This window comes from Falco punctatus, assembly GCF_963210335.1.
Source record: "Falco punctatus genome assembly, chromosome: 1".
NCBI lineage: Eukaryota > Metazoa > Chordata > Aves > Falconiformes > Falconidae > Falco > Falco punctatus.
In genome coordinates, this window is record NC_137580.1 from 95,516,421 (window position 1) to 95,543,602 (window position 27,182).

Sequence of the window (27,182 nt, forward strand, 5' to 3'; positions counted from 1 at the left end):
TCTGTTTTAGCAGAACAGTTCTGGAACTTCAGCCACCACGCCATCCAATCACCCTCAGATGATGACAACTATCTAGTTCCTGTGGGACACTAACTAAACTGGCCCAGGATAAGATTCTGGATACAATAACCACAGTATTTTTAGTAGCAGATGGCTTGTGTAGCGCGCTCCCTACGAGGAACGGAAGTCAGCACAGATCTCTTTCCCTGTACAGATAACCCCTAGGCTAGAGCCAAGACTGTAGGAAGAAAGAGAACATGGGGAAGACAAAACCACACATACTGGATGCTGTGAGAATACTATACTTGGAAACGTGGTAAAAAAAATGCCAAACCACATGGAAGAGCATACCTGGCCTACAGATGGGAGACAGCGCAAGTTTTGTCTCCTGGTCTCTTTCCATAACCAAGTGTTTCAGTGTTTCAGCAGCAATAGATGCCTCTGGGACTTCACCACATTCACTTTCTCCTGCCTTGATTTCTTCCATGCCTTCATCTTTCACTGCCAAAGCTGGCTCTGTGAGTCCCAAGCCTGCTGCATCCATGTAGTCATCCACAGGATACAGCTCTAAAATAGTCTCCCTCTCATCATCAGGAAGCTCATGACCAGCAGGTTCATGCTCTGTCTCAGCAATCATGGCTTCTCTGTCTTGATCTTCAGCCACCTCTTCCTCCTCATCATCCTCCTCCTCATCCTCATCTTCATCATCTGAGTCTGAACTCGACTCAAATTCAGAGGAATCCTCACTTTCATCGGATGATTCAACTTCAGCCTTGGAAGACGAGGGACTTGCTATATCTACAAGAAGAATAAATCCATTAGTTCCACTTTCTGACTTCATTAGACAATCAGGGTCTACTAGAGGAGCAAGTATCCCTTCTAATGGCACAGCAACAGCATCAACAGCAGCATGTGGATTTGAACGAGTCACCTCCCAATTTATTTATTTTTTAAGAGCTTATAAACCATGTATTTGGATGCTTACAACAATCACCGTACAACAGGCAGTTCCACAAGCAGAGCTAGTGCTGCCTGGCACCTTGCCCATGTGGGTCTCTTGGTGGATTGTATCTTTACTGGAATTGTATTAAGATTGTCTGCTGCCTTCATACACAGCTTTAAAATGCTGAAACTACCACCTTCCAGAGCAGGAATGGATTGATAGGACAAAGTTATTAGCAGCTAAATCACCCCTGTTTGAAATCCGGTCCCTTCTCCTCCCTCACACGTTTCATAAACCAAAGGCAAACTTAGCTGGATTTAAGACCTCCATCCCTCTGTCAAGTTGGGCTGAGATCTCTCAGGGGCTGGAGAGCTACTGCAAAGGGACCCACAGATGGATGGATCATGGCAGCCTCGCATGTAACATTTAAAAATACCTGTATGCATTATCTTGTATAAAACTGCCCTTCAGTAAAAGAAGGCACACAAATAAAAAAATCAACTCACAAGTGGAAAAGGGAGACCACACCTGACTGAAAGGCTACGCTTGTTGCTTCTGCTGGAACTGCTTACCCTCCTCGGAGTCCTGCTCCTCCTCCTTGTCACTTGTGTCTATGCCTGTCTCCTCCTCCTCATCCTCTTCATCCTCATCATCCTCTTCATCCTCATCTTCATCCTCATCATCATCTTCATCATCATCCTCCTCTTCCTCCTTCGCGAGAAAGCATTGCCAAAATTGAACAGTGTCTGACTGAGACCTGGCTGTCACTGCAGTAGCCACCAGCAACTCTCAGGGGCGCTGATCAGAGAACCCCAAGAGGGAATAACCTGACAGCAGTTCTCTTAGGACAGACCCCAAGAGCAGCGCTCATCTTCTAGAGACGGTACCTCTGGCATCTGGAATTCCCAGCCCCTTTTGATGACAGACAGCATTCACAACCTCAACCACAAACCAACACACCTTGCCGGGTGCTGCTTTCACCAGGCCTCCCTCTTCTTCCTGCTCCTCTTCCTTCTCCGAGGAGGATTCTTCCTCTTTCCCTGACATCTCATCTCCCTCTTCTCCCTCGCTGTCAAGCTCCAGCGGCCTCGCTGGTCGCCGCCTCAGCCCCACTGCTTCTGCATCCTTCTTCGACAGGTCAGATGTTGTATCAGAAGCATCCCTGTCCCTCTCCGACTCTGGTGAGCAAAATCAAGAAGGAAATTGCTAACAAATACCTTGCAAGGGAGGGAAAGCATTGACTACACAATGGAGACTTGCTCTTTGGGAAGACTAAAGTTAGGAGTAACATGCCCATGTGGTATGCAGGTCCCCAGGCTTAGAGAGGCTTATTGATTTCACAGTACAAGCAAGGGTGAGACTGGGTGCAGGGTGTTGAAATGCCAAGGATGGCAAAATGAGGGTGGCCAGAGCTGACAAGTGATAGGCAGAGGAGCTAGGAGACATGGCACAGCCGAGGTCAGAACAGGCAATCCAAATTTAATGCCTTTCTGTTTTATTTAAGTGCTTTACAAAACCCTGCTTGCTTCTACACTTTGGCTTCAAACCCAGTTGTTAGTCTGAATCAACCAATGCACAACAGTACAACTAACTTGAATCCATGTTTTTATGCAAAACCAAGGGTATTTAAAGCTTTGTCTTATTCTCTACACTTCCTTGCTTCCAGGAAAAACTGCTAAATTACTTTCAAATAGATTTTCCTGGCAAGTAACTTTGTTTTGGTTTTAAAAATCAAATGCAGGGCAAACTGTCTCTTAGGTTTCTCCCACAGTGTACCCAGTGAGCCGCACACCCGCCCCCAGAACGGTCCATGAACTCATCTGAGCTCCCTCTACTGGGTGACCAGGTCTGCATCAGCAGAACTAAAATAAGTTATGAGTCAGTCATAAAATGTGGGTCCTAAATTTCCCACCAGTGGATTTAAGATAACTGAATCCAGGGGAGACATCTCCCAGCTGATCAGAGTTTTGTGAGAAGCAGGGCTCTGGCTCAGATCCTTGACTCTGTGTCTAACTGTAAGTGAGCACACTGCTGTGAAGTTTAAAAGAATTCAGCTTGCATGTGGTTTGCATCTGCTCTTGTGTTTCAAACAAACGTGCTTTGCAAACCTTCATCTTCATCATCCACAGAAGTAGAAGGCCGGATTCTCTTCTGATCTCCTGCTGAGGCAGCTTCAGGTGGCTCCTTTCTTTTCACCTGAACAAAAGACATAATTAGCATTTCTAAAAGTTTAGAAAGAGCAGAAATCAACTTCTTAAGCAAATTGCTACTGCTTTACTTTGCCATGGTGACTTACACCCAGAAACCAAGGGCCACTTCCCAGCTCTTGATCCCTTTATTTGCTGACAAACAGAATTTCACTCTACAAGCATAACCATGTTTTCAGAATCATGCTGAAATGCTGTATCCTAAACAGGCAAATAGCCCATTTACCTTGCAGAGCAGGGAGATCCTTTACAGACAACTCACCCAAGCGGCAGATGAAAAGCAAAGGCTGGGAAAGAGGATCCTTGCTCTTACAGCGTACTGGTGGGTTACGAGCGATGCTGTCAGAAGCAACCTCGTAAGTGTGCAGAGAGTGGGGCTAACAGCCTGTAGGGCTCTGAGACACAAACCTAGAGAGCTCTGTCCTAATGCTTCTTTAGGGAGTGTCAGCATAATGAAGACAAATCTTTTTTTTTACCTTGAAGGATGGCAATCGGATGGCCCCTCGCAACCCAATGCCCAAGCCGATTCCCTCATATCCCAGGCCTTCTCCTTTGTTCCAGTTCTCCAAAAGACAAGATGTGATTCGATCCTTTGGCTTTGGTTTTTCCTCCAGTTCTCCTCCAGACTTCACTGGAGTGAGAGAGGCCTGCAACAGAGAAAGCACACTTCAGAAGGGAAGTTTCCTGTGAAGCACACAAACCCTGGGAACCATTTAGACAGTTGAGATTTGTGAAATACCACTGCCTTGCCCAGCCATCAGTTTCTCTGAAGGCAAGGACATCTGAAGATGCACTACATGGCCACACACACTTGAAAGGGAGAAGGTGCAAGAGCTTTTCTTGATAACAAGACCCTTCCACCTCTGAGAAGCCTTCTCCCCTTTGCATTTTAAGAGGTTACTTTCCCTGCACAAGGCACCAAAATTGGTTAAGACAAAACTGCTGGGACTCCCAAAACCGTGGCTGAGCACAGGACACTTAAGTGATCTGGCATTTGGAATCATCAAGCTGGCAGGTAGCCGAGCAGACAGTCCTGCCTTCTCTGCTGTGTGTTTTAAAACATCACCTCAATTCCCTTTGCATGCAGCCTAACATGGGCCAAAGTCCTTCACAGTAAAGGACGAGGGAAACAAACAGGGTTATTAGCCCCCATGGCTCACGGCAGGTCTCTCAAAGTGCCTGATGTGAGGACCACAGTGACCACCTTCCAAACTGCCGGAACACAACGCAGATTCTAGAAGCAAAGGCCATGAAAAGGAAAGATGAAAGGGGAAGAAAAGGTGCAAGCATGAACCCAGGACTCGACAGCCCAAGAGAACACATTCCTCTACACAGGAGCTACCAAGTGCCAAGGAGCTACTGTACAAAGGTCCTGAACTCTGAAGGGAAGCCAAGGAGCTGGGATAAGTCACCACCCCCTAACCCCCAAACGCTGCAGGAGCCTAGCCGGTCTGGTCACAGCAATGTGAGAAGTAGAGCTACACATAAACCTCTTCCAAATAACTCAAGCATGCTTCAGGCAAGTCAACCCAATGCTGCACTATCTGCCTTCATTTGCTAACCCACATAACTGAAAGCAACTTCAAACCTTCTAGTTGGGAAGACCTTTTTTTTTTGTGTGTGTAAGACACAATATAACCAGTCAAAAATCACACATGTCCCTGTGCTCACTTAGCAACCACAGCCCAAGTCGACAAAACCTGTCCGAGGGCTCCAGTTCTGGAAAATGGGACAATCAAAATATTTCGGCAAAACACCTAAGGGTCTACCACACTTAGTAACTAGACACACAGCCTTCTCTCTGCTCAGCCACAACAAATCCTGTTTCACCAGAGCTGAGGTGTGAAGGAAGAGCAGGAATTCAAACGTCTGCAGCCACGGAGAGGCTGACGAGCTGGGGAGAGCATTGCATCACACACGATGGCATGCTATGCTCTTGAGCAAAGGGCACTGGAGGTAATGTTCACGCACATCAGCCAGTGGCATAACACCACCTAAAAGTCAGTTTCTCTGACAGCCATTAACAGAGCTAATTTGCCAAAGCTGGCTGTAATCACCGAAGAGGAAGCATAAGCTCAGCTCTCCTGCTAGTAAGGGACAAGACTAATGGGAATATCAAACAGAGAATCCAGGCAGCAGCACTCTGTGGTCAGGGATGGCTGGTTATTCCTGGCACTCTGCTTAATGCATCTTAGTCAGGCTTTCAAACCTAAACCCCATCATTAGATTCGGGACTAGGGAACAGCCTTTCCCCTAGCTCAGGCAGACAAGGTCCACGGTACGTGCTCGTGCTGCCTTCCCTAGCCACACGCTCGTTCCTCAGCAGCTTTCACCCCATACGTTTTCCATCCTGCCTGACCTAGGGTACCAGCTTTACCCTTGAGCCTTTTACACCTTTTACCTATGGCATGAAACTTCTTGTAGCCAACCAGCTGCCCAAGTCAATTCCTTTGATGAAATATAGCGGCCAAAAACCAGAAAGAAAAGAGAGAAACCAAGGCGCAGGAGGTGACATGTTGCCTTCTTGTGCATCATTGAAGGGTCAGTGGCTGCCAGCAGCACTGTGCAGATAATATTGCTGTCCTATTAAACTCGAACACTGTCCATCAGTCAGGTGAAAAAAGAAACCACAAGGCTTTGGCCTTTTATGTTTGGGAAGGTCAGGGAGATAGCAGAGCCCCAAAGCCTCCAACTGAAGAGGGGCAAACCTACTGCAGGAACTGGCATATGGCAGAGCTCACGAGCTTCCAAGATGTGCTTCCATCTCTCCTGTGAAATAACAGGAGGGCTGCTGCAGCTAGATGGTCCAAGGATAGGAGATATTAAAAGGCATTATCCCTCCCTACAAATCTGCCTCATTTATTTCTAAAGAAAAAAAAAATGTAAATGAGCACATATGTTGTCTTATTTATACTTCCAAACCTCTGAAAATAATATAATTTCTTTCACTACTGTCAATCAGTAAGGAAAAATACGAGGAGCTCCAATTAAAACCATTAGGAGGGAAGAAATGGCGATGCAGGGCCTGTTTTGGAGGGTCATTTCAGCTCAAACAGTGCCTGGAGGTCTCAGTCCATTCTAGAACAATCAGTGTGATGGCAAAGCACGTGTGGAATTGATCTCCAGCAGCCACCAAGGAGCCCAGTCAGCTCATCCTCACATATGCATAAAGACACCAGCAACAGGAAGGTACAGTTTAAACTGAATACTCATATTTTGTTTTCCTTTAGTAAAAGCAGGCAGGCAGCTTATGACTGAGAAGGAATTGTGTCCCACACCAATGTCCAAGGGTGCCCAGCCCTAGCAGAAAGGATGCTCTGAAACCTTTGAGATCTTTCTGCAAGCAGCAGTAACACATGGCCTAGGAAGAGGCTTCTCCAGGCAATGCCCTGAAGCAGCAATGATTCTGGCATTTCTGTTCCTTGACAGAAAGCACAAGTGTTTTTCCATGCAGCAATTTTTTTATTTTCAATTAGACTGCTAACACCTAACATAACCTCTGGCAAGGACTGTGGCAAGCTGCTGTGGTACAGTCGGCTTCCCTTCCTAAAGTGGGTTACAAATTCCAGGTGAGGGAGGAACATGCTAAATCCAGCCATAGCTTGGGATATAAAAGAGCCCAAGCAGCCACCAAAGATCTGCCCTTGATTTGCTTCTGCTTCTTCACTGAGGATGTCTGATTTAAAACAATTTCTTGGGTACTTTAGCTGCTGCTTTTGCAACTCTTTGCTGGATCCGTTTCCCTCACTGCCCTGGAAATTCAAGGGTCTCCTCCAAAATTGTCAGCACATGCTCGCTGGTAGGAGGCAGAAGCTCTGAGCATCAGTCAGGAGGAGAGGGACTGGATTTCTTGCTGCATACCATGCCAGCCAGCTCTAAGCCAGAGCAAATTACACCATCACAAACCAGCTGTTAAGCAGCAGCATTACCAACCTCCCTGGAAAGCCAAGGAGCTCTCCCAGGCACTAGAGTTAACATGCAATTGGCCTACAAAAGCAGGTGGTAAAGATATTGCTCTGAAAACTGGCAGCTGAAACAGAAAATGCATCTGCAGGTTGTGGTTTGGTTTGTTGGTTTTGTTTGGTTTGGTTTTGGGTTTGTTTTTTTTACAATAACTCACTGTAATAGTAATTTTGAGGCTTGCATGAACCTTCCTGTAGTGTTAAGTGTTTTTTTGGTAGTGACAAATTCACCACGCATTAGATCACAGAGCTGTTCGCTGGCTGAGGTACCCTTTAAATTGGCTGAGAAAGGATCAGACAATTCATGCAAAGCTGTTTTCTTAACTAATCCCTGGAACTCCTTGTGTATTTGGCCAATGTTCAGCTTTTGAGTTAATTGCTACTGCGTACATGCACTGGGGAGGCGGGAGGAGTGCAGAGAACTGGAAATACCCACAGATCTCATCACACAAATTGGAGCACACAAAATAGAGGCTTAGTCATTTCAAACACTCCTGCTGCACCTGACTTTAGGGTTTTGGAGCTAAAATTTAGCTTCCACTTAAGACACAAGAAGCCCCTGCACATTTGTCTCCTGATCTTGGGGTTGTTCCCCTCCTGCAAACCCCTTCCTGGAAGCAGCCAGCAGTGCCTTAGACCACCAAGAAAAAAAAAAAGCTAAACTTTTCAAATTTTATGGAGGAGGAAAAGGGAAAGGAGATGAGGGGAAGGGAATAACCCCAGGCTTTTGAGGTATAAAAGCAGGCCCCTGCCCCCCTTGAAGGCCTTCCTGAAAGGAGCACAGTGGAGAGGACTCTCCCATGTGTACATGCCCTGTCTGTAGAAGCAGCTAGCCTCATCCTGTGACTACTGCTTGGTGGACTTCAGCTTTTAGCAGGAGTGTGCCAGCCCTGCCAGCAGGGTAAGTCTGCAGACATGCACCATGGGGCTGCAGCAACACTCAGGAGGTCACCCAGCCCCATGTCCTGGGGCAGCAGCAGCTGCAGCAATGCTCCTCCTCAGACACCTGTGTAAGGACACTACAGCCCTCTGAAAAACAGCTTGTTTGCAGACACCTCCTAGATCATGCCCCAGCATGGCCAGTGCATCCCATCGAATGAACTGAGCAGCCAGGCAGGCTGGCTAGGGCAACGCACCACCAAAGATGAACCATGCTCTCCGAGACCCTTACAAGGCACGAGCTGTGCTTGGTCCCCTGCAGAGACAGAGCTGCCCTGATGTGGCCCCACAGCTGAAGGGGTTGAGGAGATCCACCACAAAGCAGAGGAACTACACTGAAAACCAAACACTTCTTCCTCAGGCTCACATTCAAATCAGTGGGACGGTGTGAGACAGAGCAGCACTTCACCCTCCTGGGTGAGCAGTTATGGCTCCACACAGAGACAACTCTGCATGGGGCACCTCCATCAATGACTAGGAAGGACTAAAATTCCCAGCCTGTGCTTGTTCTGATGACAAAGCAGTGTGAAATGCTTGCATATATGGAGTGTCACCATGGAAATAAGTCAAGTTTAATACCCAGGTACATACTAATCTGACTCAAGGCAGGTGCCTGTAGTGATTGAGCACCTTCCAGATATTTGCAGGCTGAGGTCTGCTGTTCCCAGCACATAGTCCAGCCACCTGCCTCAGCACGAAGACCAGCATGCAGCCAGGTGAGGGACACAGACATGCATGCCTCCCATTTAATTTCAACAGCCTCAAGCTTTCTCACAGAAAAACTATCCCACAGCTTTATTTTTTGCTTCTGTTTTAGTAACCATAACATTTAAGGTAAAGCAGGAGTTTTTTTAAAGTCAGTTCTAGACCCCTGCTTACCAGCTATGCCCTGGCCACAAGCACTAACCACGGGTCTCCCTGGGAGCCAGCAGAGGGTACAGGAAAGCCTACCTTTGCCAGACGTTCCTTCTTGTCCCACCAGTCATCAAATGCCCGGAACGCTACCACTTCAACCATCTTCCGATTCAGGTCCCTTTTCATGATAGCCTTTAGTTCCTTCACTATGACCAGGAGGACTCCATCCACAGTGGCTTTGTGGGGATCTTCCTTCTTCGGCTCGTAACCCGGTGGTGGAACTGATGGGTCAAACTTGGGCAGTGGTGGCCACTGCTGTCCGCGACCAAGAGCTGCACCCATCGAGAAAGGGCGGTAGGGCGGAAGATTCACAAACTGCATCCGACCCGTCATGAAAGGTGGATACTGGTACGTGTTTTGTGCCTGCATCATGCGGCTCAGCATCTGAGTTTGCATCTGGAAGGACATTGGCATGCCACCCCACTGGTTGCCCAAGACACTTATCATATCCACTTGCATGACAGGGAACATGCCAGGATGGAACGGAGGAAGCGGAGGCAAGATGTGAGGTGGAGGGACCCCAGGAGGGGCAGGGAGCGGAGGTGGGGGGACAGTGACGGCAGGGTGAGTGGGTGGAGGTGGTGGAGGTAGTGGCGGAGGCATAGGGAAGCCTGGCTGTGGAGGCGGCGGAGGAGGAAGAGGAGGGAATCCTGGTGGTGGCATGGGGGGAATTGATGGGGCCATCACAGCTGTGTTGCTGACGGAGGAGTTCACCACAATGGTTTTGGCACATTCTGCACTTGTGATGGGCGCAGGGTTGGTCTCGTCGTCGGAGATTTCCATGTCCTCCCCCGAAGAATGCTGACCCTGAGACAAAAGAGAGAGAAGAGGTGAGGAGCACAATTCCTTCTACATTAAATACCACAGCACCGGCTGCTTCAAACAAAAGCTAAGTTTAACACACATTTTAATTGGGAATGGAGAAAAGTGAGCGATGCTCTGAAAAGACAGGGCCCACTGAGCAGCTGGTGCCTATTGAAGCTTTTCTCTTCCACGTCAGACCTCAGGAAGCAGAGAGGTAAAAGCCTTCTAAAAGAGCATCAGCACCAACTGAACAAAAACCTCAGCTTCTATGGAATAGGAGGAATTGCTCCCATGCTTAGCACAATACACACAATCCAAGTATCTTTCACTGCAAGATACATTATCTCTTACTTGCATGTAATACTGACAGGTGCATTACACCATGAATTTTTATCCCTTAGTTTTCACCACACACAAAGAATTACCCTGGTTTTTAATTATAATCCCTGGCTCATTTGCTGTCAACTCTTAACCTCTAATTGTGGGAAGACAATACTTCCACATGGTTGCTGCTGCTAAAACTTGTCTTGACTAGACCACAGCAATTCACATGCAAAAAAAGAACCCCAAATCTACTTAAACTACCTTTAAACATCAGCATCATAAATGCTGGGATTCAAAGACACAGCATATGTCAGGTTCTTGGGTAAAATGAATACTTCACCAGCCACAAGAAATACGTTATATAAAATGCTAAAACAATGCCCCACCTCCACTGTCAAAGGGATGGAAACTGGATTAAAACTGAGGGTGTCTGCTTGCTCTCAAGTCTCAAAGTTGCCTGATTAGGTCTCATAAAACAGGAAAGGCTCATGAGCTAGCTCCATCCCCAACAGCAAATGGTCACACCTGCAGGCTATGTCCTACAGGTACTTCAGTCCTGAAGGTGTCTCCAGCACAAAGAAACCACACGTGTGACTGTCACACCTCCCACATATTGTTAAAACAAATCCTGATAAAAAATAAAGCAACCAAATACTGCTGGACGACATACCCAGCACACTGACAGTTTATCTTCCTTCCTCACAACAGCTTCACACAAAAAAGCCAAACAGTTCGCATGTTGCCACCAGCTGATCTAAAGAGCATCCCCATGTTCACCAGTGCAGACCAGAGCACAGCAGCGATGCTCCACCTCCGCCAGAGCTCGCCTGCCTGTCCTGGATGCTGCAGGCTCTAGCCCAGCTGAGGCAGTAAGAGATCATGATCAAGTGACCTTTAAGTGCCTCTCTGTATCTCAATCCTGGAAAGAGTTTTGGAACTTGCTGGCTGCTTTCAGCCAAATCTGACTGAAGATCCCAAAGCTGTTAATTTCTTCCATGTTTTGTGCCAGCAAGTGCCTCTCTATCTGCCCTCCTAGTTGTCTCCCCAATCTGGAAGAAAAGAGCAATAGAGCTCAGCTCTCACCAGACGCTGGAGAACCTGCACCGGGGAGAGCTGCTGGGAAGCAGGCTTTGTTGACAGTTCTCATCCTGAAGCTGCTGTAATTTGATTTTTAACCTGTGAATTTCGCACGGGGGTAAGGAAACAAAAGAGCTGAGTTGATGACTCTGCTATGAACTGTAGCTGTATGAAACTGAGCAACCACAACTATCCAAATCAAACCAAATGCTTCGTGTTGTATCAAAGGTCATCTCTGCTACAGCAGCTACCACCAGAGAGCAGGCTGAGCACAACGCTTGCAACAGAAGCTTTGCAAATCCTCCTGTCCTAGCACCTCCCCTCTCCCTGGCTTCCCTGCATTCTTCTGCTGCAGCATGAACACACCAGCTCAAGCACTGTGTGGGTCGCCCCAGAAACCCACTCACAGTTTTAGTGGTCTGAAAATGCCCAACCCCTCAGCTCAACAAGGAGACCACGGTCTACCCCCACAAAAAAGGGCTGAAAGCATGAGCATGGCAAACCCTGCAGCGAATGCTATCGACCCCCTGCTAACGGTAGCAGAGGGGACTCCCTGATAGTTCCTCTAGCGCATCTGTACGCGCAGGGAAGTACTCCGAGGGCTGCTTTGTAAATCCTAAAATGAATAGCTAAAAAGAAATAGGAATAATAACCTATTGCACTCGAGTCTTTCCAAAGCCAAATCGTAGCACCTCCTGCTTGAGCTGTCCACATCTGGCTAACATTCCTAAGTAGGTCTCACACCCTGCATCCTCTCCCCAGCTGTTCTATTGCAGTCACGTCCCACACCGAGGATGCTGGGGAATGAGAGGACATTCTGCAGTTTCAGCTACCGCAGCTCCAGTGAAAGGAGCAAAGATGATGACTGTGGCAGGTGTAAACAAGTTTCCTGCAAAACAGACCCCATTTTTCAGTCAGTGAACACAAAAGGCACTGTTAAAAGCAATGGCTCCAATTGCAAAAGCTGGATAATGCTAAAGGTCAGTGTCGGATAGGAAGCCAGGAGTGTTCAGGCTACCAAAGATAGACAAAATCAGCTTCCTAGTCACATTCATCTCATCTAATGGGGTACGGAAGAAAGTCGACCACGAAGTCTCAGTGGAGCACCAGCACCAGGCAGTGCCACAGGGAGCTCCAAGCCACAAATCCTCCCTGACCACTAGTCCTTCCTGCAGAATCTTGCTCCCTCCCAGGGCCATCTAACACCAGTCTCTGATGAGCACAGTCCCAGTCACAAAGTGCCTGCCCAAGCTAACATGCCATCTCTTCCTGGAGCACCACACCAGCCCAGAACAGCCCATCTCAGCCAGTCCTGCCATAGGTGACCTGCACGCTCCTGCCCATCACCCAGAGCCCAGTCCCATCTAGCCCTTTACTCAGTCTCAGTACCAAAGAATCCTGCCTGATAAATGAGACTGATTTTCCCTCTTGAAGGAAACATCAGCTAGAAAAAGCTGATCCTGAAACTGCAGAGGTGGCAGGACTAGTCAGACTCCATGTTGTAAGGCACAGCAGCTTTCTTCATCCATACGTGCATTTATTTTTACTTAAGCTGAAATAAGAACTGCTAAAGCAATAACTAGCATCTTTTGAAGACCGAAAGATTTTTTATCTTTTCTTTTTTTTAATTCTTCTGGTGCTCAGATGGGTCTGCAGGAAGCAGTAACAGATTTCCTGCTTCCTACAATGTTGCGCTGACAACTCACCTGCACTTGCACAGTGAACACAGTCTGTGCTCCAGTTTTATCCCAAGCAAGATGGAAAGGGAAAGAGAAAGACATTAAAAGACAGGGAGAAACAGATCAAAAAGGTGGGGGAGGCAGGAGGAGAACACACGAGGTTAGGAAAGAGGTCAAACCAAAATAGGATAATCTACAAGGAGTCTTTCAACAAAGTTAAGAGGAATTAATATTTAAAGTGGATGAGCAGTTACAGGAAAGTCATATCTAAAGGGGGAAAACATGAGCGCCAATTGAGTGAAAAAGATCAAGGTACAGAACAGAAAACCAAGGGGAGACATACAAAGATCTTCTGTTACATGGATTTTTTTTTTCACTCACCTGTCTGAACCTGGATGTACTGTGGTTGCTACCAAATACCTCTCAGGGTAGAGATGAAAAATAGCTACACATTGTCCTCTCGAAGAAACCAGCTTCTAGCTGGCCTCCCTCTTTCCTCTCACAAGGGGAAAAAGGTGAGCCAATATATGGTATATGCACTGCTATGAGGATGTCATGGCCATCATTGTCAAAAAAGCTGTGTCGATCAGTCCTGGAGTTCACCTGTCCATTTCTGAGGGCATCTGGCACAACACTTCCAGAAAACCTCCCTTCAACCCACAGAGAAAAGCCATTTCCAACTAAATTAATTTCTGTTGCCACCTTTACTTTGCATTAATTAAGAGTTAGCAAAACAGGTATTTAATTATACGCATGACACATTTTTCCAAAGGTGTTTTAATGACACAAATTTGTTGGGAGAGATTCACATCAGTGCAACTGGTTATAAATGGCCTCATTCATCGTTCACCCAAAATGCTAACTGCCAACTTTAATACCGGTACAGCGCGTTTTAGCACAGGCAGAGCCTCTCCAGTTAAGTGAGGAGAACACCCTGAGATCTCACTCCTGGATCAGCCTAAGTGAGAGGGTAGAGAGCCACTGAATGCAGGGTGCTGGTCTTCTCTCAGAGCAATACCCAGCATTTAGCAAGCAAACATTCATACCTGCAGAAAAAAGAATCTACATCCTAATATTTGCATGCAGAACTGGCAGTTTCCCGATGTCAAGAGGCTGTTCTCTCCCGAACCCAGAGGAGCACTGACAGCATGGCAGTGGTTGGGAACTTCATCATACATGCCATTCATTACCTTTCCTACCAGCAGAGGAACTTCACATGCTCTCATTTCCTTTTAAAAAGGCCATCTGATAAAGAATTTACTCAGAATTTCAACATGCATTTTGAATACCATCAGCTTACAGCTAATTTCACTTAAGTCTTCTGCTGGGTACCCTCAAATCTTCTGCTGGGTACCAAGTTGCTTATATTTGAGGTAGGGAACTTCTATCACTGAATGTAGCAACTACTCTGACATAGCCTGGCTGAGCTCTGGTGCATCAAAATAATGAAATGCAGGATCAATGGCATGCTGCACAGCGCAAGGTCATTAGTTTTAACAAAGTGAAGCATCCCATGCTTGCAAGAAGTAGCAAACCTTTAAGCCTGCTGTAACTTGCACTCGCAGAAACCAGAGAGAACAACAAAATTTACTCTTTAAGCCCTGAAACTTCAAAAACTCTGTATTTAAATACTGCACATCTTTGCCATATAAAATGTTAAGAAGCAGCTTTTCAATAAAGCTAGAACTAAAATCAGAAGTGGCTCTTGGATAAAAAGTTTTCATCACCTGGTCAAACAGTCATCACTTGGTTTTGGATTAAGTCCATCCAAGGGTCTAAAAAATTCGCACGTGAGCAAGTCTCACATTTATCCTTACAAAAAAGTAGGGAAAGAAAACCCTTCGGACGTGAGGGGGAGAGGACAACTGACCAAACAGGTTGCACACCAAGGCGCTGACAGAGCCGAGAACAGACTCCAGGTCCCTCTAACTTCCTATTCCCCAGCTGTGGCTGCTTCCCCACACTGAGCTCAGGCCGCACTCCTCGCTGCCCACGCTCTGCATTTGACAAAAGAAACAGCCCTAGTGCGATACGCTGTGATCCCAGGGTGAAAATAGCCCAAATTCCCTAACGCACAACTCCCTTCCCAGACTCCTTCAGCAGAGCATATTAAAGAGAACGAGACATTTCAAACCTGCCACATTTTTTACGCTATCACCCAGAACAAAAAGGAAGCCTGAAGATGCACACCAGCCACCTGCAACTCTTCCTCAAAGCCACAATTTCAGTGAAAAGCTCCTTTAAAAAAAAACAAACCAACACATTCAACTCAGGCCCACAGAATCCCACCATTCACTTTGCTAACAGAGTGAAATACCTCTGGCTGTTCAAAACCTACATATCGGAGCAAAGTGAGGGCTTCAGAGGTATTCCCAAGTTCATTTTTAATCTGCTTTTAGCTAAAGAAAAGCCTGCAGGTTCCCCACGTTCCGGGCAAAGCACGTGAAGAGGAGCCATGCCTCTGAACTGCCCTCTTTGCTTACTGGGAGTACAACACTCGGGCACGATGACATGGCAGAGGGACCATGCTAAGCATTCACACCTCACGGTGTCAGGCATGAACAAGGCAGACTCAGCACTGTAGTTACAATACATGCAAATATTTTTACTTTGCTAACTATAATTACAGTTATCTCCCTCTGAAAGAACACACAGAAGGGTGGTACTTTGCTGGTGTTGTAGAAGGGGAATACGGGAGGGCAGAGCTACTCAAGGTGGTTTGCCAGCAGTTTAGCTACAGCAGCAAAAAAAAAAACCCACAGAGCTGCCTGCATCTTCCCAGGTGAGCTTTCAAGCCTGTCCAGATAACTGTGCTGTCGCCAGCGCCCGTGGTGGCCCATGTCAGCCAGCACACCACCACTGCAGCTGGATCTACGCTGAAGTTTGTTTACTGCCTCCTCCTTTGGGCATCTAAGAGAGTACCCATCCTCCTGCTACTGTCAGAGCAAGCAATTGCAATCACAGCAGCTTTTAATTGGGACAGCTTTCAGGTGTATTTGTACTATAATAAAATGCCCGGCTCAGTAACAGGCAAATTGAAAGATTAACATATTACAGATCAGTGATTATAAATATCGTCAGCAACATGTATTTCTACCTCAAGAGCTGAAGACTGCAAGATTTTTATATAGCTATATATTTATACAGCACTTTGCAAATCTAACTCGCAGGCAAAGGTTGCAAACAAAGCAGAGCAAAACACAGATCAGGGCAATGGACTCACTGCTGTGTCCCACAAAATGGGGCACCAAAAAAGCTGCAATGGAGCAGGGATTTCTCCCAGAAGGAGAGATGTTACTTGGGTGTTTTGGTTTCTTCATTATCAATTGCTAAAGTATCTCTTGCTACTTGAAAAAGAGAATTCAAGCTCTTAAGATGCCAATATCCTACCTGACACATACACTCTATTGGTTCAGCTTGTGTTTTGGTCTCGTTTTTACCTGCAGTGCTGCTTTGGCACAGACAATTCTCCCCACGCCTACAGGGCTGCACAACGAGTAAAACAAGTGACAATAATATTGAAGTGCTCATTGTAAACATACAGCACGGTAAACACCAGCTGAACTTACACCACTTTCTTTTTTTCTTCTAATGTCAAAAGGGAACTTTTAAGTTGATACTTCAGACCACAGAAGGATAGAGGGAGAATTCCCCAGACATCCCCATCAGTCCCCAGAACAGGGGGACAGGGGTGAGGAAATGCCACCATGGTGCCTGTTTGCATCTCCCAATGTGCTGCCTCAGGTGCTGGTCCCTAATTAGACCATCCTGTACATGGAGGTGCTGGTCCCTAATTAGACCATCCTGTACATGGAGAGATGCCACAAGCTGGGATTTGGAAGGATGCAAGGAAGGAACTCACCTGGGCTTTCAGCGCACGGCAGGAAAGGCTTGAGAGGGGGAGGCACACAGAGCTTACAAAGGGAAAAGGTCTCCTCTCTCACTTCCAATGTTTCTTGACACTAGAAATACAAGTAAATCAACTTGTGTTTTTAAGGACAGAGGGAGAGCTGGAAGGCTGCCCAATGGTCCTTGCCATCATTAGAAAATCTAGTGAATTAAGATGACAAAGAGCTGAAATTACTCCTGTATGATGGGCAGAAGTGCCAAAGACAGCATCCCAGACTCACGTAAATCTGCACTGCCAGTTTCCTGCAGGCCCTCTGATGCACTGAGCATCAGAGATGGGTCTCGACACTTCAATGCACCATTTCAGACTCCAGAGGGGATTATTCTCTGCCTTTTCCCTGCAGGACAGTGGAATAACATCAGTGTCTCCAAGGAAAGGAACGGAACAGTAGCTTCAATCAGTATTTCCCAAAGCAAAGCCCCTGAATGTTAGAGGGCCACGACATAGGCCACGAAATGGTCCATGACAAAACCAAAAAATAAAAGAAAATTAATGCAACAATTGAACAGGAGTTCAGGCTATTTTTGCTTGACTGTACATAGACTCTCCAGTGGCTGTATCAAACAGGGCATGGATTCTTCTTTCCAAAAGTTGAGATGCATTCTGGAGTAAGAAGCACCCATTGAGGAGCCTCTATGCATTACCATGAGATAAAACCCTTCTTTTACTTAGCAAGCAATCCAAGGAAGGACAGATAATTCTACAAGAAGCAGAGGACAGAGATGGGAAGCAAATGCAGTGCCGTTAGTGGTCGGAGGTAACCAGATCTTCACTGATTCAGAAACAAGACAACTTGAGAATGTGATCTCAAGGGGAGAAGACTCCACCAATGTTCAGTAGTTTCAAAAATCCATTCTCTTGCCAAGAGAGCACCACACTTCAGTTTTCAACATGACTGTCAAGAGCCCACTGCAAGAGCTTCCTAGGGCAGCAATCATCAGAGCCATAAATTAAGTCAGTGGATGAACATCTGCCAGATTTGCCTCAGCAGAAAGCCTGAAGAGGTAAACTGGCAAAGAGGGCAATAACTTGCTAAGGGGGTTGCTCTGTTTTTTAGCAAGTGTGTTACCTTCCACAAAAGGGGTGGCTTAATTCAGATCTTTCTCTCTTCTGAAAGGGAAAGGAGGCTCTGAACTGCAAGCTTCATTGCATATGATGCAGTTACACTGCTCCTGTTGGCAAGATCGCTGAAGAAGAGCTGTTTGGAGATGCCAGATATTGCCCCTGGGCTTCCAGCATGCACAAGAGACTCACTGGTGCCTGCAGACAGCTCTAGGAAGCATGCAGGCTAACATAACATCCTTTAGGTCCACATTCATCAATGCAGAGACTTCCAGACCCCCTGACCGCATAGATTTGAGCAGAGACAAACATGAACATACAACTGGACAGATCACAAAATACAGTGAGAGTATGAGGAGGGGGAGTCACTGGCCCCCAGCCCAAGATCAGGGATGCCTGGGCAGCCCATGCGTGCCCCAATGCAAAGCTTGCCTGGACAGTCGCCCCTTCTGCATTATGTGAACAAATCCGAACTGGCAGGGCAAATGTGTGCCAATTCAGGGGCTGTGTCATGCGACCATAGTGTTTTTCATCACATATGAAACACCCTAAAATTGGATTTACCATCTTATGGAACCATGGCCTTTTCCCTCAAGTCTTAAGTAGATCTTATTAAGGGGGAAAAAAGGTTTCTTTATGGGGGGAGGAAGAGGTAAGGAAAAGGAAGGTGGAATAGAGAGAGGGGTGTTAACATTGGGGAGCCATGTAACAAGGCAGGCTCTTTCCACAGCAATGGTTGCTCTGGTTTCCCTATTTCAGATGGGGGGGAAGGGATAGCTGAAGAGCTATTTGCAATCTAACTTCAAAGGCTTTAGTCGACTGGGAAGCTAAGTCATGCATAAAAGGATGGTAGAGCGGCAAGAAAATACCCCCTACAGATAAATTAGTCAGGGAATGTTCTCTGCTTCTCCCAAAGACTTTCATACAGCCAGACTGGCTTTACCCAGGTAAAGCCCTTTTCAGACACCAGGTTCAGTGGTCCAGAGTCTTGGGAACAAACCAGCCAAATCCAACAGAGGAACTAAACAGTCTCTCTGAAAAAGAGAAAGGCAGCAGTAAGCATGCAATAGGCTTCTCTGTCATTTTCTGCCATCTCAGCTATTATCAGTAGGTATTATTCTAAGGTCTGTCCACACACAAAAGATGCAGAGCTTGAGGCAGCATCTCCCTCCCTAAAGATGCAAAGCAAACCATGGAATTTTGGAGAAATCCCACTGTATATGGAGAATTCATTTCCCAAATGATTCTGAATTGCTCCATTCTGTTCTTCACACTGGTGTGCAGAAATGCACCCTCATTTCTAGAGAGCAGAAGGTACTTTACAATCAAAGATAAAGGGAATTGGCAATATTAGATCAGAGTCCACCTATAAATAAAACAAAACAAGAAAAAGCAGTAACTGCATGTGCAGAGTACACAGATACCTTACAGTTCAGTGCCAGGCAGGAGCTCATATGCCATCCCCTGAGCTTACCCTCATAATTAAACCTTAGGTCAAATGAAGCCATGAATTCAGATCTTGCTACCAACAAGGTGATAAGCAAGCAGATAAGCTTTGAAAACAGTCTAGCTTCCCAGCTGATATCAGCCTATTGAAGACTAGGTTGTACACATACTTTATTTGAACAACTTCTAATCAGCAGAACTAGGACAGTTTGATATTCTTCCCCTTTTACATACTACTACTATACCCTCGAGTATCTGAAATCACGCGGCTATTACAGTTATGGCAGCATTTTCAGTGCTCCCTGCACTTCCAGTTAGTACAACAGCAGTTTCATTTGTAAGACCTGGATGCCTGCAATGCAAACCATGCAACGTTGAGTCTCCTCAGACAGGAGGGCAGAAATGTAGGAATCAAGGTCTTGAAGGACAACAGACTAAAGAAAAACAAGAGGAGTTTTTGTTAGATCATGCATCAGTATCATCTTTTAATGCTCTTCTGCTGGCTGCCGTCTGCTCTCAGACCCAGGTGCCATTAGCATATCCTGAGGCAGCAGTTCAGACACTTGCCTTCCTTCTCAAGAGGCATCTCAAATAATGAGCCTGGCTTCTCCCTCCCCTCTCTCAGAGTTTGAGCTTATCTTGTCCTGAATTTCTAGGGCACAGTCCTGATCTGTTCAAGTGGCTGGGAAGCAAAGAGGACTAACTTCTTTTTGGCACGCACAAGAAAACCCAGGAACCTGTAGCCCACAGCTGACGGAGGTAGCTTAGAACAGCCCCTTCCAAACAAGCCTTTTCCAAAGTACAGCTTTTACTTTCCAGAAAGTGTGGAACAAACAAAAGGAAAGAGTTAAAGTCCTGATTTTTATGTGAACCCTTCCCTTTCCTGAACAGTTTTGCTGAGATTTCATGAGTCCTCCACTGTTGGCCTGGGAGGTCACACAGACACAGCACTACTCTCCTCCCAGCAGCTCTCTTCTATCCCAGTACCAACTATTCAAGAAGTAGTACGAAAGCATGAAAGAAGGAACACTGTGTTAATAAGGTCTTCCGGACCTCGTTAGCATCCTGAGTGCAGTCACAGTGGCAATACAGTATGTTTTCAAATAAGAAAATCTGTGGCCTCCGGTTCTGGAGACAGCCACTGTCATCATCCCAAGAGAGGATAACAGGATCTCTGCTGTGTTTCTGAAATCCCCAGCAAAGCTACTGCAGAAGACCATTCAGCCAGTCCATCTGATCTTGACCGTCTGACAAAAAGCATTAACCACTTCGGATGAAGCCCCCACCGCAGGTGGTGCAAGTGCTCCAGGACAGCTGGGAAGAAGCAGTACAGAATGACCCCGGGGAATGAAAGGCTCACAGGACAAAAACACCTCTAACTGGCTTCGGCCAGACTGCGAGCCCTTTGCAGCAGTGGCCACAAATGATGACTGGCACCCTAATGAGCTTAGCAGGCTCCACTCATTTTCTGAGCATTACAACACAAGCTAACAAGTCCTTCCCAGCAAAGTGCTGTCGATGCATTAAAACCCAGCTAGACCGCCGGTGACGCTTCACTCCAAGGAGCCTATTTCAAACAGCTAAAGCAGCTGAGTACAGATGCTCTTCCTCAAAAGTAAGGGTGAGGCCAGCAACAAACACTTCCCCTTTGGTAACATTTCTCTTCTCTTACGGATCTTCTCTCTGGAGGCATCTTTATTTTTTCACCGCTTTATTTCCTGCTTAGATTTTCCTTCTCTTGCTGTATTCTGATTCAACTAAGTGCAGTCAGAAAGGAGAGAATCAAGCACATCTGCTGAAGTACATAACATGTTCATTAAAACAGTAAAAATCTTCCTCGCTCTAAGACAAAGCCTAAAGCAATATCCAGCCAGAAACACCTTCCAAGTTGTCCCTCTCCAAAACCTGCTCAGTGAGGGAAAGGCAACTTTTTCCCCATACCACTTATCTTGGGTGATGGAAACACAACCCTTGTGGTTGCCAACTGTTGACTGATCCCTTAACAAAAATAATCTCTGTGCAAGACATGACATTTCTCATGGCCTTCTAGAAGATACCAAACTTCTGCTATTAAACTATCCCTACTATATGCAAAATAAATTGTGTAACCACAACTGTTCTAAATTACCAGAGTGGAAATACCCCACGGCTGGGCTGCATTCCCACGGCCATTTGTGCAGGCATAAAATATTTAAGAAAAAAAGAGACAAGAGGTAAAGTACGCTGATTTTCCCACCTGTCGCCTAATTAACAAGCAGGAGGTTGAAAACAAACACATGGAAATACTTTTCATCTAGAGCAAAATTCAGCTATGCACCTCATTGCCACAGGATACTGCACTCAGAAGTGCAGATGGGTTTAAGAAATGATTAGTTTGTGGAAGACGGGTCCACCAGCAACTACTGAACATGATCGTGTCCTAATCTGATGGTCATGAGTAGCAGAGAGACCCCAGGGGAGCACCACCGCATACATCCTGGTTGTTGGTGGGGTTTCTGCAGCACTGACCGCTCTGACCACCCACTGAAGGTCTTTCAGCAACCTAGAAGAAATAACCCCCAACACCACAGACAACCAAGGAAAGGTAAAGACCTGCCTTTTCCTTGCTTACTCATGGGTTAGTCCAAAGTCTCTTTCCGTTCTCTCTTGCAGCAAAACCATAATCAAGTGCTACTACAGATGACCGCTCAAGCAGAAGGGCTGCAGGCACATGGGCAGAGCCCTTCAGCAGCAGCCACCAGTGGCAGGTCCCCCACGCTCTCTGCTCCTCGGACCAACCACCCCGGCCCTCAGGCTCTTTCAGGCCTCCCCATGTTGGTGACAGCTTTACTCACTTCTTTAATGCTTGCTTTAAAGAGCTTTGGCAAAATGATGAGTGCAAAGCCCCACAGAAGCACACTGCAGCACAGCATCTCTCCGTACCTGAGCAGACATACTAAACCACTCTCAGTCACACAGCGGTCATTTTTATTTTTTAAAGCAGCTTTCCCATTAGATTGGTTCATTAGTTTGAAGTTACATATGAACTCTTGGAAAGGCAGGTTACTCATTTAAAGAGCTGTATGAAACAGTTGTGAGAAAGACACAAAACCAGCCAAACACAGCTCTGTGCTCATGCACTCGCTGATTCAGGTGACCAGCTGGAAGGCACAGGCATTTATTATTATTATTTTTTTAGCAGTTGTGCAGGAACAGCTGGCTTGGTGGTTTGCAAATAATAGTTTTTTGCTTAGGATGGTTTAGCCTCAGCACCTTTTGAAGCACCAGAGCCACATGGCACTGCTTATTTATACCACATACCATAATCAATACATCTCACTGGATGTGATACTAAGGTTGTGCCTCAGTAAGAACAGAGTTACACCGTGTGATACTCTTGATACCAGAGCTCAGTCAAAATGGTAAAAATACTTCAAAAATTGGGTCATAACATGGGTTCAACATTCATCCTTCTCACAACTCAGTTTGTATGTTTAGCCCTCAATTCACTTGCAATAAAATCTAGTCCTCACACCATTGCCATCCCAACTCAGAAGTCTAGAGACCACTATTGAGCTGCCCTTTTGATTTTTAGTTTTTATTAAAGGCATGGTACTATGTAAAGCTCAGGTTTTCTTCAGCTTGGACACTGAAAGCAGACCCACACAAAACCTTCCAGAGCAAAGACAGAGGCCATGTGCAAGCTGCACCTACCGCACAGTGGTTAACCCCCCAAAAACAGTGCAAACCCACCAGTGCAGTTCCTCATGTCTCCCTCGCCTGCCTCCCCCCCTCTCTCCACAACCCCAAAGCAATACACAGCCTCCCGAGCTGGGCTGCAAAAGCCAACTGGGGTTCCCCCAAAGGACTGTGCACCCACAACAGCCATGCCAAAAAGCACCTCCCTGACTGCAGCCTTGTGCCAGAGCCCTTTTGGAGCACATGCACCCCAGCAACGAGCCAAGACAGTCATGCAACAAGATTTCCTCAAGCTGAAGTCTGAGCATCCAACCCAGCAGGGATCACGGCTTAGTTCTGGTGTCTTGCAGCTAGGCTGGGTGCTCCCTGCTCCCAGCAAATTTAAAAGCAATCCCAGCATCAGGTCTCCATCAGGGCTGCCTTTTGTCACCAAGCTCACACTGTCTTCCTGCCAGCTCGCACTGACCTGGAATACACCTCAAGTTTGCAAAACCATGTGCTGTTACCACTTTTATGATTTATTTTGGGAGATGCATCCCACCTGACATTGTATTAAAAAGCAAAGAAATTCACTGAGATTCTCTTGTCAAAATGCATCCTTTCACACACATCTCCATGGCATGTATTCAACCAGTAGATTGCCCTTCGTGTTTTACTATAATTTGAATAATTTTATGCAGTACTAAGGATTTTCATATTTTCCAAGTAATTTTTTTCCCAGACAAGTGCAAAATACTTGTAGCACCATGATAACAGTTGCTCGCATTTATTTGCATCCTTCAAAGACAATATTTCAATTATCTGCACTGGAAACTCCCAGGCACATCTGCTGACCAAAATGCCACATTTGGCAACCACTTAGCAACAAGGACTGGATTGGGAAAGTGTCCCCAGAGCCAAGCACCAACATTAAAACCAGCTCCTGCTTCCATCACATAACACTATCACCTGAAATTTTTTTTATTTTTTTGCCTGGGACACACAAGGCACCAGAAATAACAAGCTCCTCCAGGAGAAGGGAAACCTGGAAAGATGCTGCCTACTTCAGCAATCCCTCCCCAGGCTCCAGAGGGAACACCTCCCCAACATGGGCAATGCACGTTAATCCTGCACAGTGGCAGGAAGGCACATCACTTGGACGTAAGCACAAAACTGTATCGCTCACTGCAAAACACAGCTCTTTTGGGAAAAATCTGGATATAAGAAAGCAATTCACGCTCCACATCATCAACAAAACCAGCAAACAACCGATTCCTTGATCAGGCCAGCAAAGGGCCATTTCAACCCCATGAAAAACCAAACCCAGCCCTTCTTCCACACCACCCAACCTGCACAATCCTCAGCCCTCTTTTTCCTAAGGCTCCATGCCATCGCACTCATTGATACAGGAAATCTGGGCAGTGGTGAGCCCGAGGACATCCCACCCTGAATGCTTCAAGATGCAAGCAAAGGGGAAAGATGGGAAGGACTGGACCCTGGTGAGACCATCTCTGCTTCTCCTCTTCCTCCCCTCCTCACCATTCTCACAGCCTTTTTCCTAACGATCTCCCTGACTTACTGCCTGATATGGAGAAAGAGAGATTGGGCAAAATGCAGGTGAGCTGGTCAAAGGTGTGCAATAAATTGCACTTAGTACACAGTTATCAGCTCCACATAAACACATACTCCACAAACCCACACATTCAGAGCAGCCAACAAATCCAAATGCCACTCAAAAGCACCTGAGTCAAAGCACCCAAGTCTCAATGAGTGAAAACTGGAAGTTCTGCTACAGCTCTCAGACCCTTTTGCAACCAAACCCTCCAAACCATTAGAACTCTCTCAGCTTCGAGTTCGAGCAGCAGTTTCGCTTCCTCCCTGCGCTGTGCCTGCGCAGCACGCACAGTGCCCTCTATGCAAAGAGCGATTGCTGGAGCCCAAGCCGCGAACAACTTCCTTTACTCAAACTGCTCCTGAAGCAATACTTTTGCAACACCCAGAGGAATGAACCTATTCCAACCTGGGGAGAAATTAGAAACCCCAGTTTGCCATCTTGCTATTTTACATGCATCTTGACCTCACCATGCCTGTCTGCACCACTGGAACCTTGCAAAAACAGTCACTGGCTTTATTTAAAACAAATAAAAAACATTTTTAAAGACTTTTTTTTTTTACCATTTTTTCTTTTTTTCTTTTTAAAGACTTTGTTTTTAGGAGCTGAAAAATCTGAGCTATCTTTTTGTCATGATGAATGGGCATTTCCAAAAGCAAGCTCTGCACTTTCATAATAAATCCTGAGACAGCAGTAACACGTCTGGGTCAAAGGAGCCCTCGTGGGCAGGTACGTGATAAGCAGAGTTAACGAACTCACAGGTTTCGTTTTGAGTTTTGCCCCATCTTCACTAGGTACAAACAAGTACCCCAAACTGAAAATTAAAAGTAATAGAAGGGGGCTGGCAAAGTCATGGGACTCAAAATTGATGTATACGGAAAAACCGTTCTACTGGTGAACTGTATCTATTTAGAGGACTCCAGGAAAGGCAACAGCCAGCAAAAATTTGAATAAGTGCTCGTCTGTTCACTGCTCTGTGTCAGACACAGCCACATATAGAACACAGCGGCTGCTCCGTCTTCTTCACAATCAGACCCAGAAATTAGTGCTGTTCTGGCGGCTGCTAGCACAATATGCTAAGAGCAATTATTTTCTCAATATTTCTACTGATTACCTAAACACTGGCACATTTCTCAGTGTCACTGCATGTTGCAACACACGCTGCCATCCAGTAACTTATCTGCATTCTCCCTTGGTCACTTTTCACAACCATCAGATGTGAAACGCAACTAGAATGATAATGGGTTGGAGAAACTGCAAGGAAAACGTGTCATTTCAATGTGAGGCTTCACAGCCTGCATTTATGACATCTGAACATTCGATATCATCACTGCTAAAACCCAAGTGTTGAAAAGAATAGGAAGAACTCTGTAAGCAGCAAAAAGAAGATGCCAAGGGCTCTCTAACTGTAAATGGTCTGCAGAGCTCAGACTTGCAAATATTATTCTGCCATAAGCTATATGCTCTGGTTAAACATTGTAATTTGGATCTAAGTTTCCAGTGCAGCAGAGCATCTATAGATTACATAAACACAAAATAGGTAGTGCTCTACCTATTAACAAGAGATTCAATTATACATACCCAGTCCACCAAGAACTGAAAATTTACAGAAAGTCACTGGTGGCAAAGTAGAGAACAAACTGAGCTAGTGGCAAGAGTATAGTCACAACTGATTTATAAAAAGGGACGGCAATGTCATCTCTATTAGGTATGCAAAATGCAAAAGCCTCAAAGTCTTGGCCTGGTATAAAGAGAGTGAAAGAACCACTCAGCCTCCCAACCACAGCCCGCTTTCTATTTTTCAGTTACACTCCAGAGCATTTCACCATTTCTAGTGCTGTTATCAACAAGAGGCATGTTCTCTCATTCTACTGAAGCTGTCAGGTATCCAACAAACCCAAACCACAAACAGTCAGATGTTTCTCCGTTTAGTTCCCCCCCTCCCCCCGCCATGAGCATACACATGAGGGGGGTGCATGGCCAGGAACACCAGGTGAATCCTATGCAATTCTGCTCTGAAAAAGTGACTGCAAAAACCACACCAGGCTTGTTACCTCTCACTGTTTCCTATACTGAACACATCTGGCTGGTCCAGCCCTTTGCTCTGCTAACCACCTGCCTTGCAAGCACTCTGGAGCCAAATACAAAAAGTCAAAAGTAAAATACAACTTAGCAAACACAAAGCACCTTCCCTACTTTGTGTACATTTCTGCAGGAGCAGCAGGTTTTCATGTGGTAAGTGAATCAGATGTAGAGGAAGCAGTCCCTGCCTGTGGTCTTCAAGTATCAGCTCTGGAAAAAGAGGTAATGTAACAATATCCTCCTGCATTTCCACTGCTTTGGGAGCCAGGACATCCTTACCTTGGTCTTGGCCAGGTTATATAGGAACTGACTCTCAGCCCTGAGCATCCCCAGGATGATGCAGGGCTGCAGTCCTGCCCCAGCGTGCTCCCTCCGCTGGACATGGAGGCTGAACAGATCTCTGAGCTCTCAAAAGGGTCCAGTGTAGTGTCACATTTAAATCACCTTTCGAGGGATTTGTGTGCTGCCTTTCTTTTCTGAGCAAGCTTGAACTCCACAAGATCCCCTGAAGTCCCTGTGGCTTCTCACTGCTGCTGTGCATGGGTCAGAGGGCAGAACTGAAC

The 27,182-nt window shown here is 46.2% G+C and overlaps 1 protein-coding gene across 4 annotated transcripts in view; it reads right to left on the reverse strand.

Annotated features, from left to right (window-relative positions):
• SETD1B (SET domain containing 1B, histone lysine methyltransferase) overlaps positions 1–27,182 on the reverse strand; it is a 54,188-nt gene that overhangs the window by 13,073 nt on the left and 13,933 nt on the right. For 2 of the 4 annotated variants that reach the window (XM_080406036.1, XM_080406039.1), the window contains 6 exons: positions 9,003–9,773; positions 3,627–3,797; positions 3,052–3,139; positions 1,889–2,121; positions 1,516–1,645; positions 352–798 (listed from right to left, as the gene is read on the reverse strand). In XM_080406036.1, the coding sequence (XP_080262162.1) occupies positions 352–798; positions 1,516–1,645; positions 1,889–2,121; positions 3,052–3,139; positions 3,627–3,797; positions 9,003–9,773 (1,840 nt within the window). Of the gene's footprint in view, positions 1–351; positions 799–1,515; positions 1,655–1,888; positions 2,122–3,051; positions 3,140–3,626; positions 3,798–9,002; positions 9,774–27,182 lie in introns of all 4 variants that reach the window. The other 2 variants (XM_080406038.1, XM_080406037.1) reach the window with 2 other exon arrangements.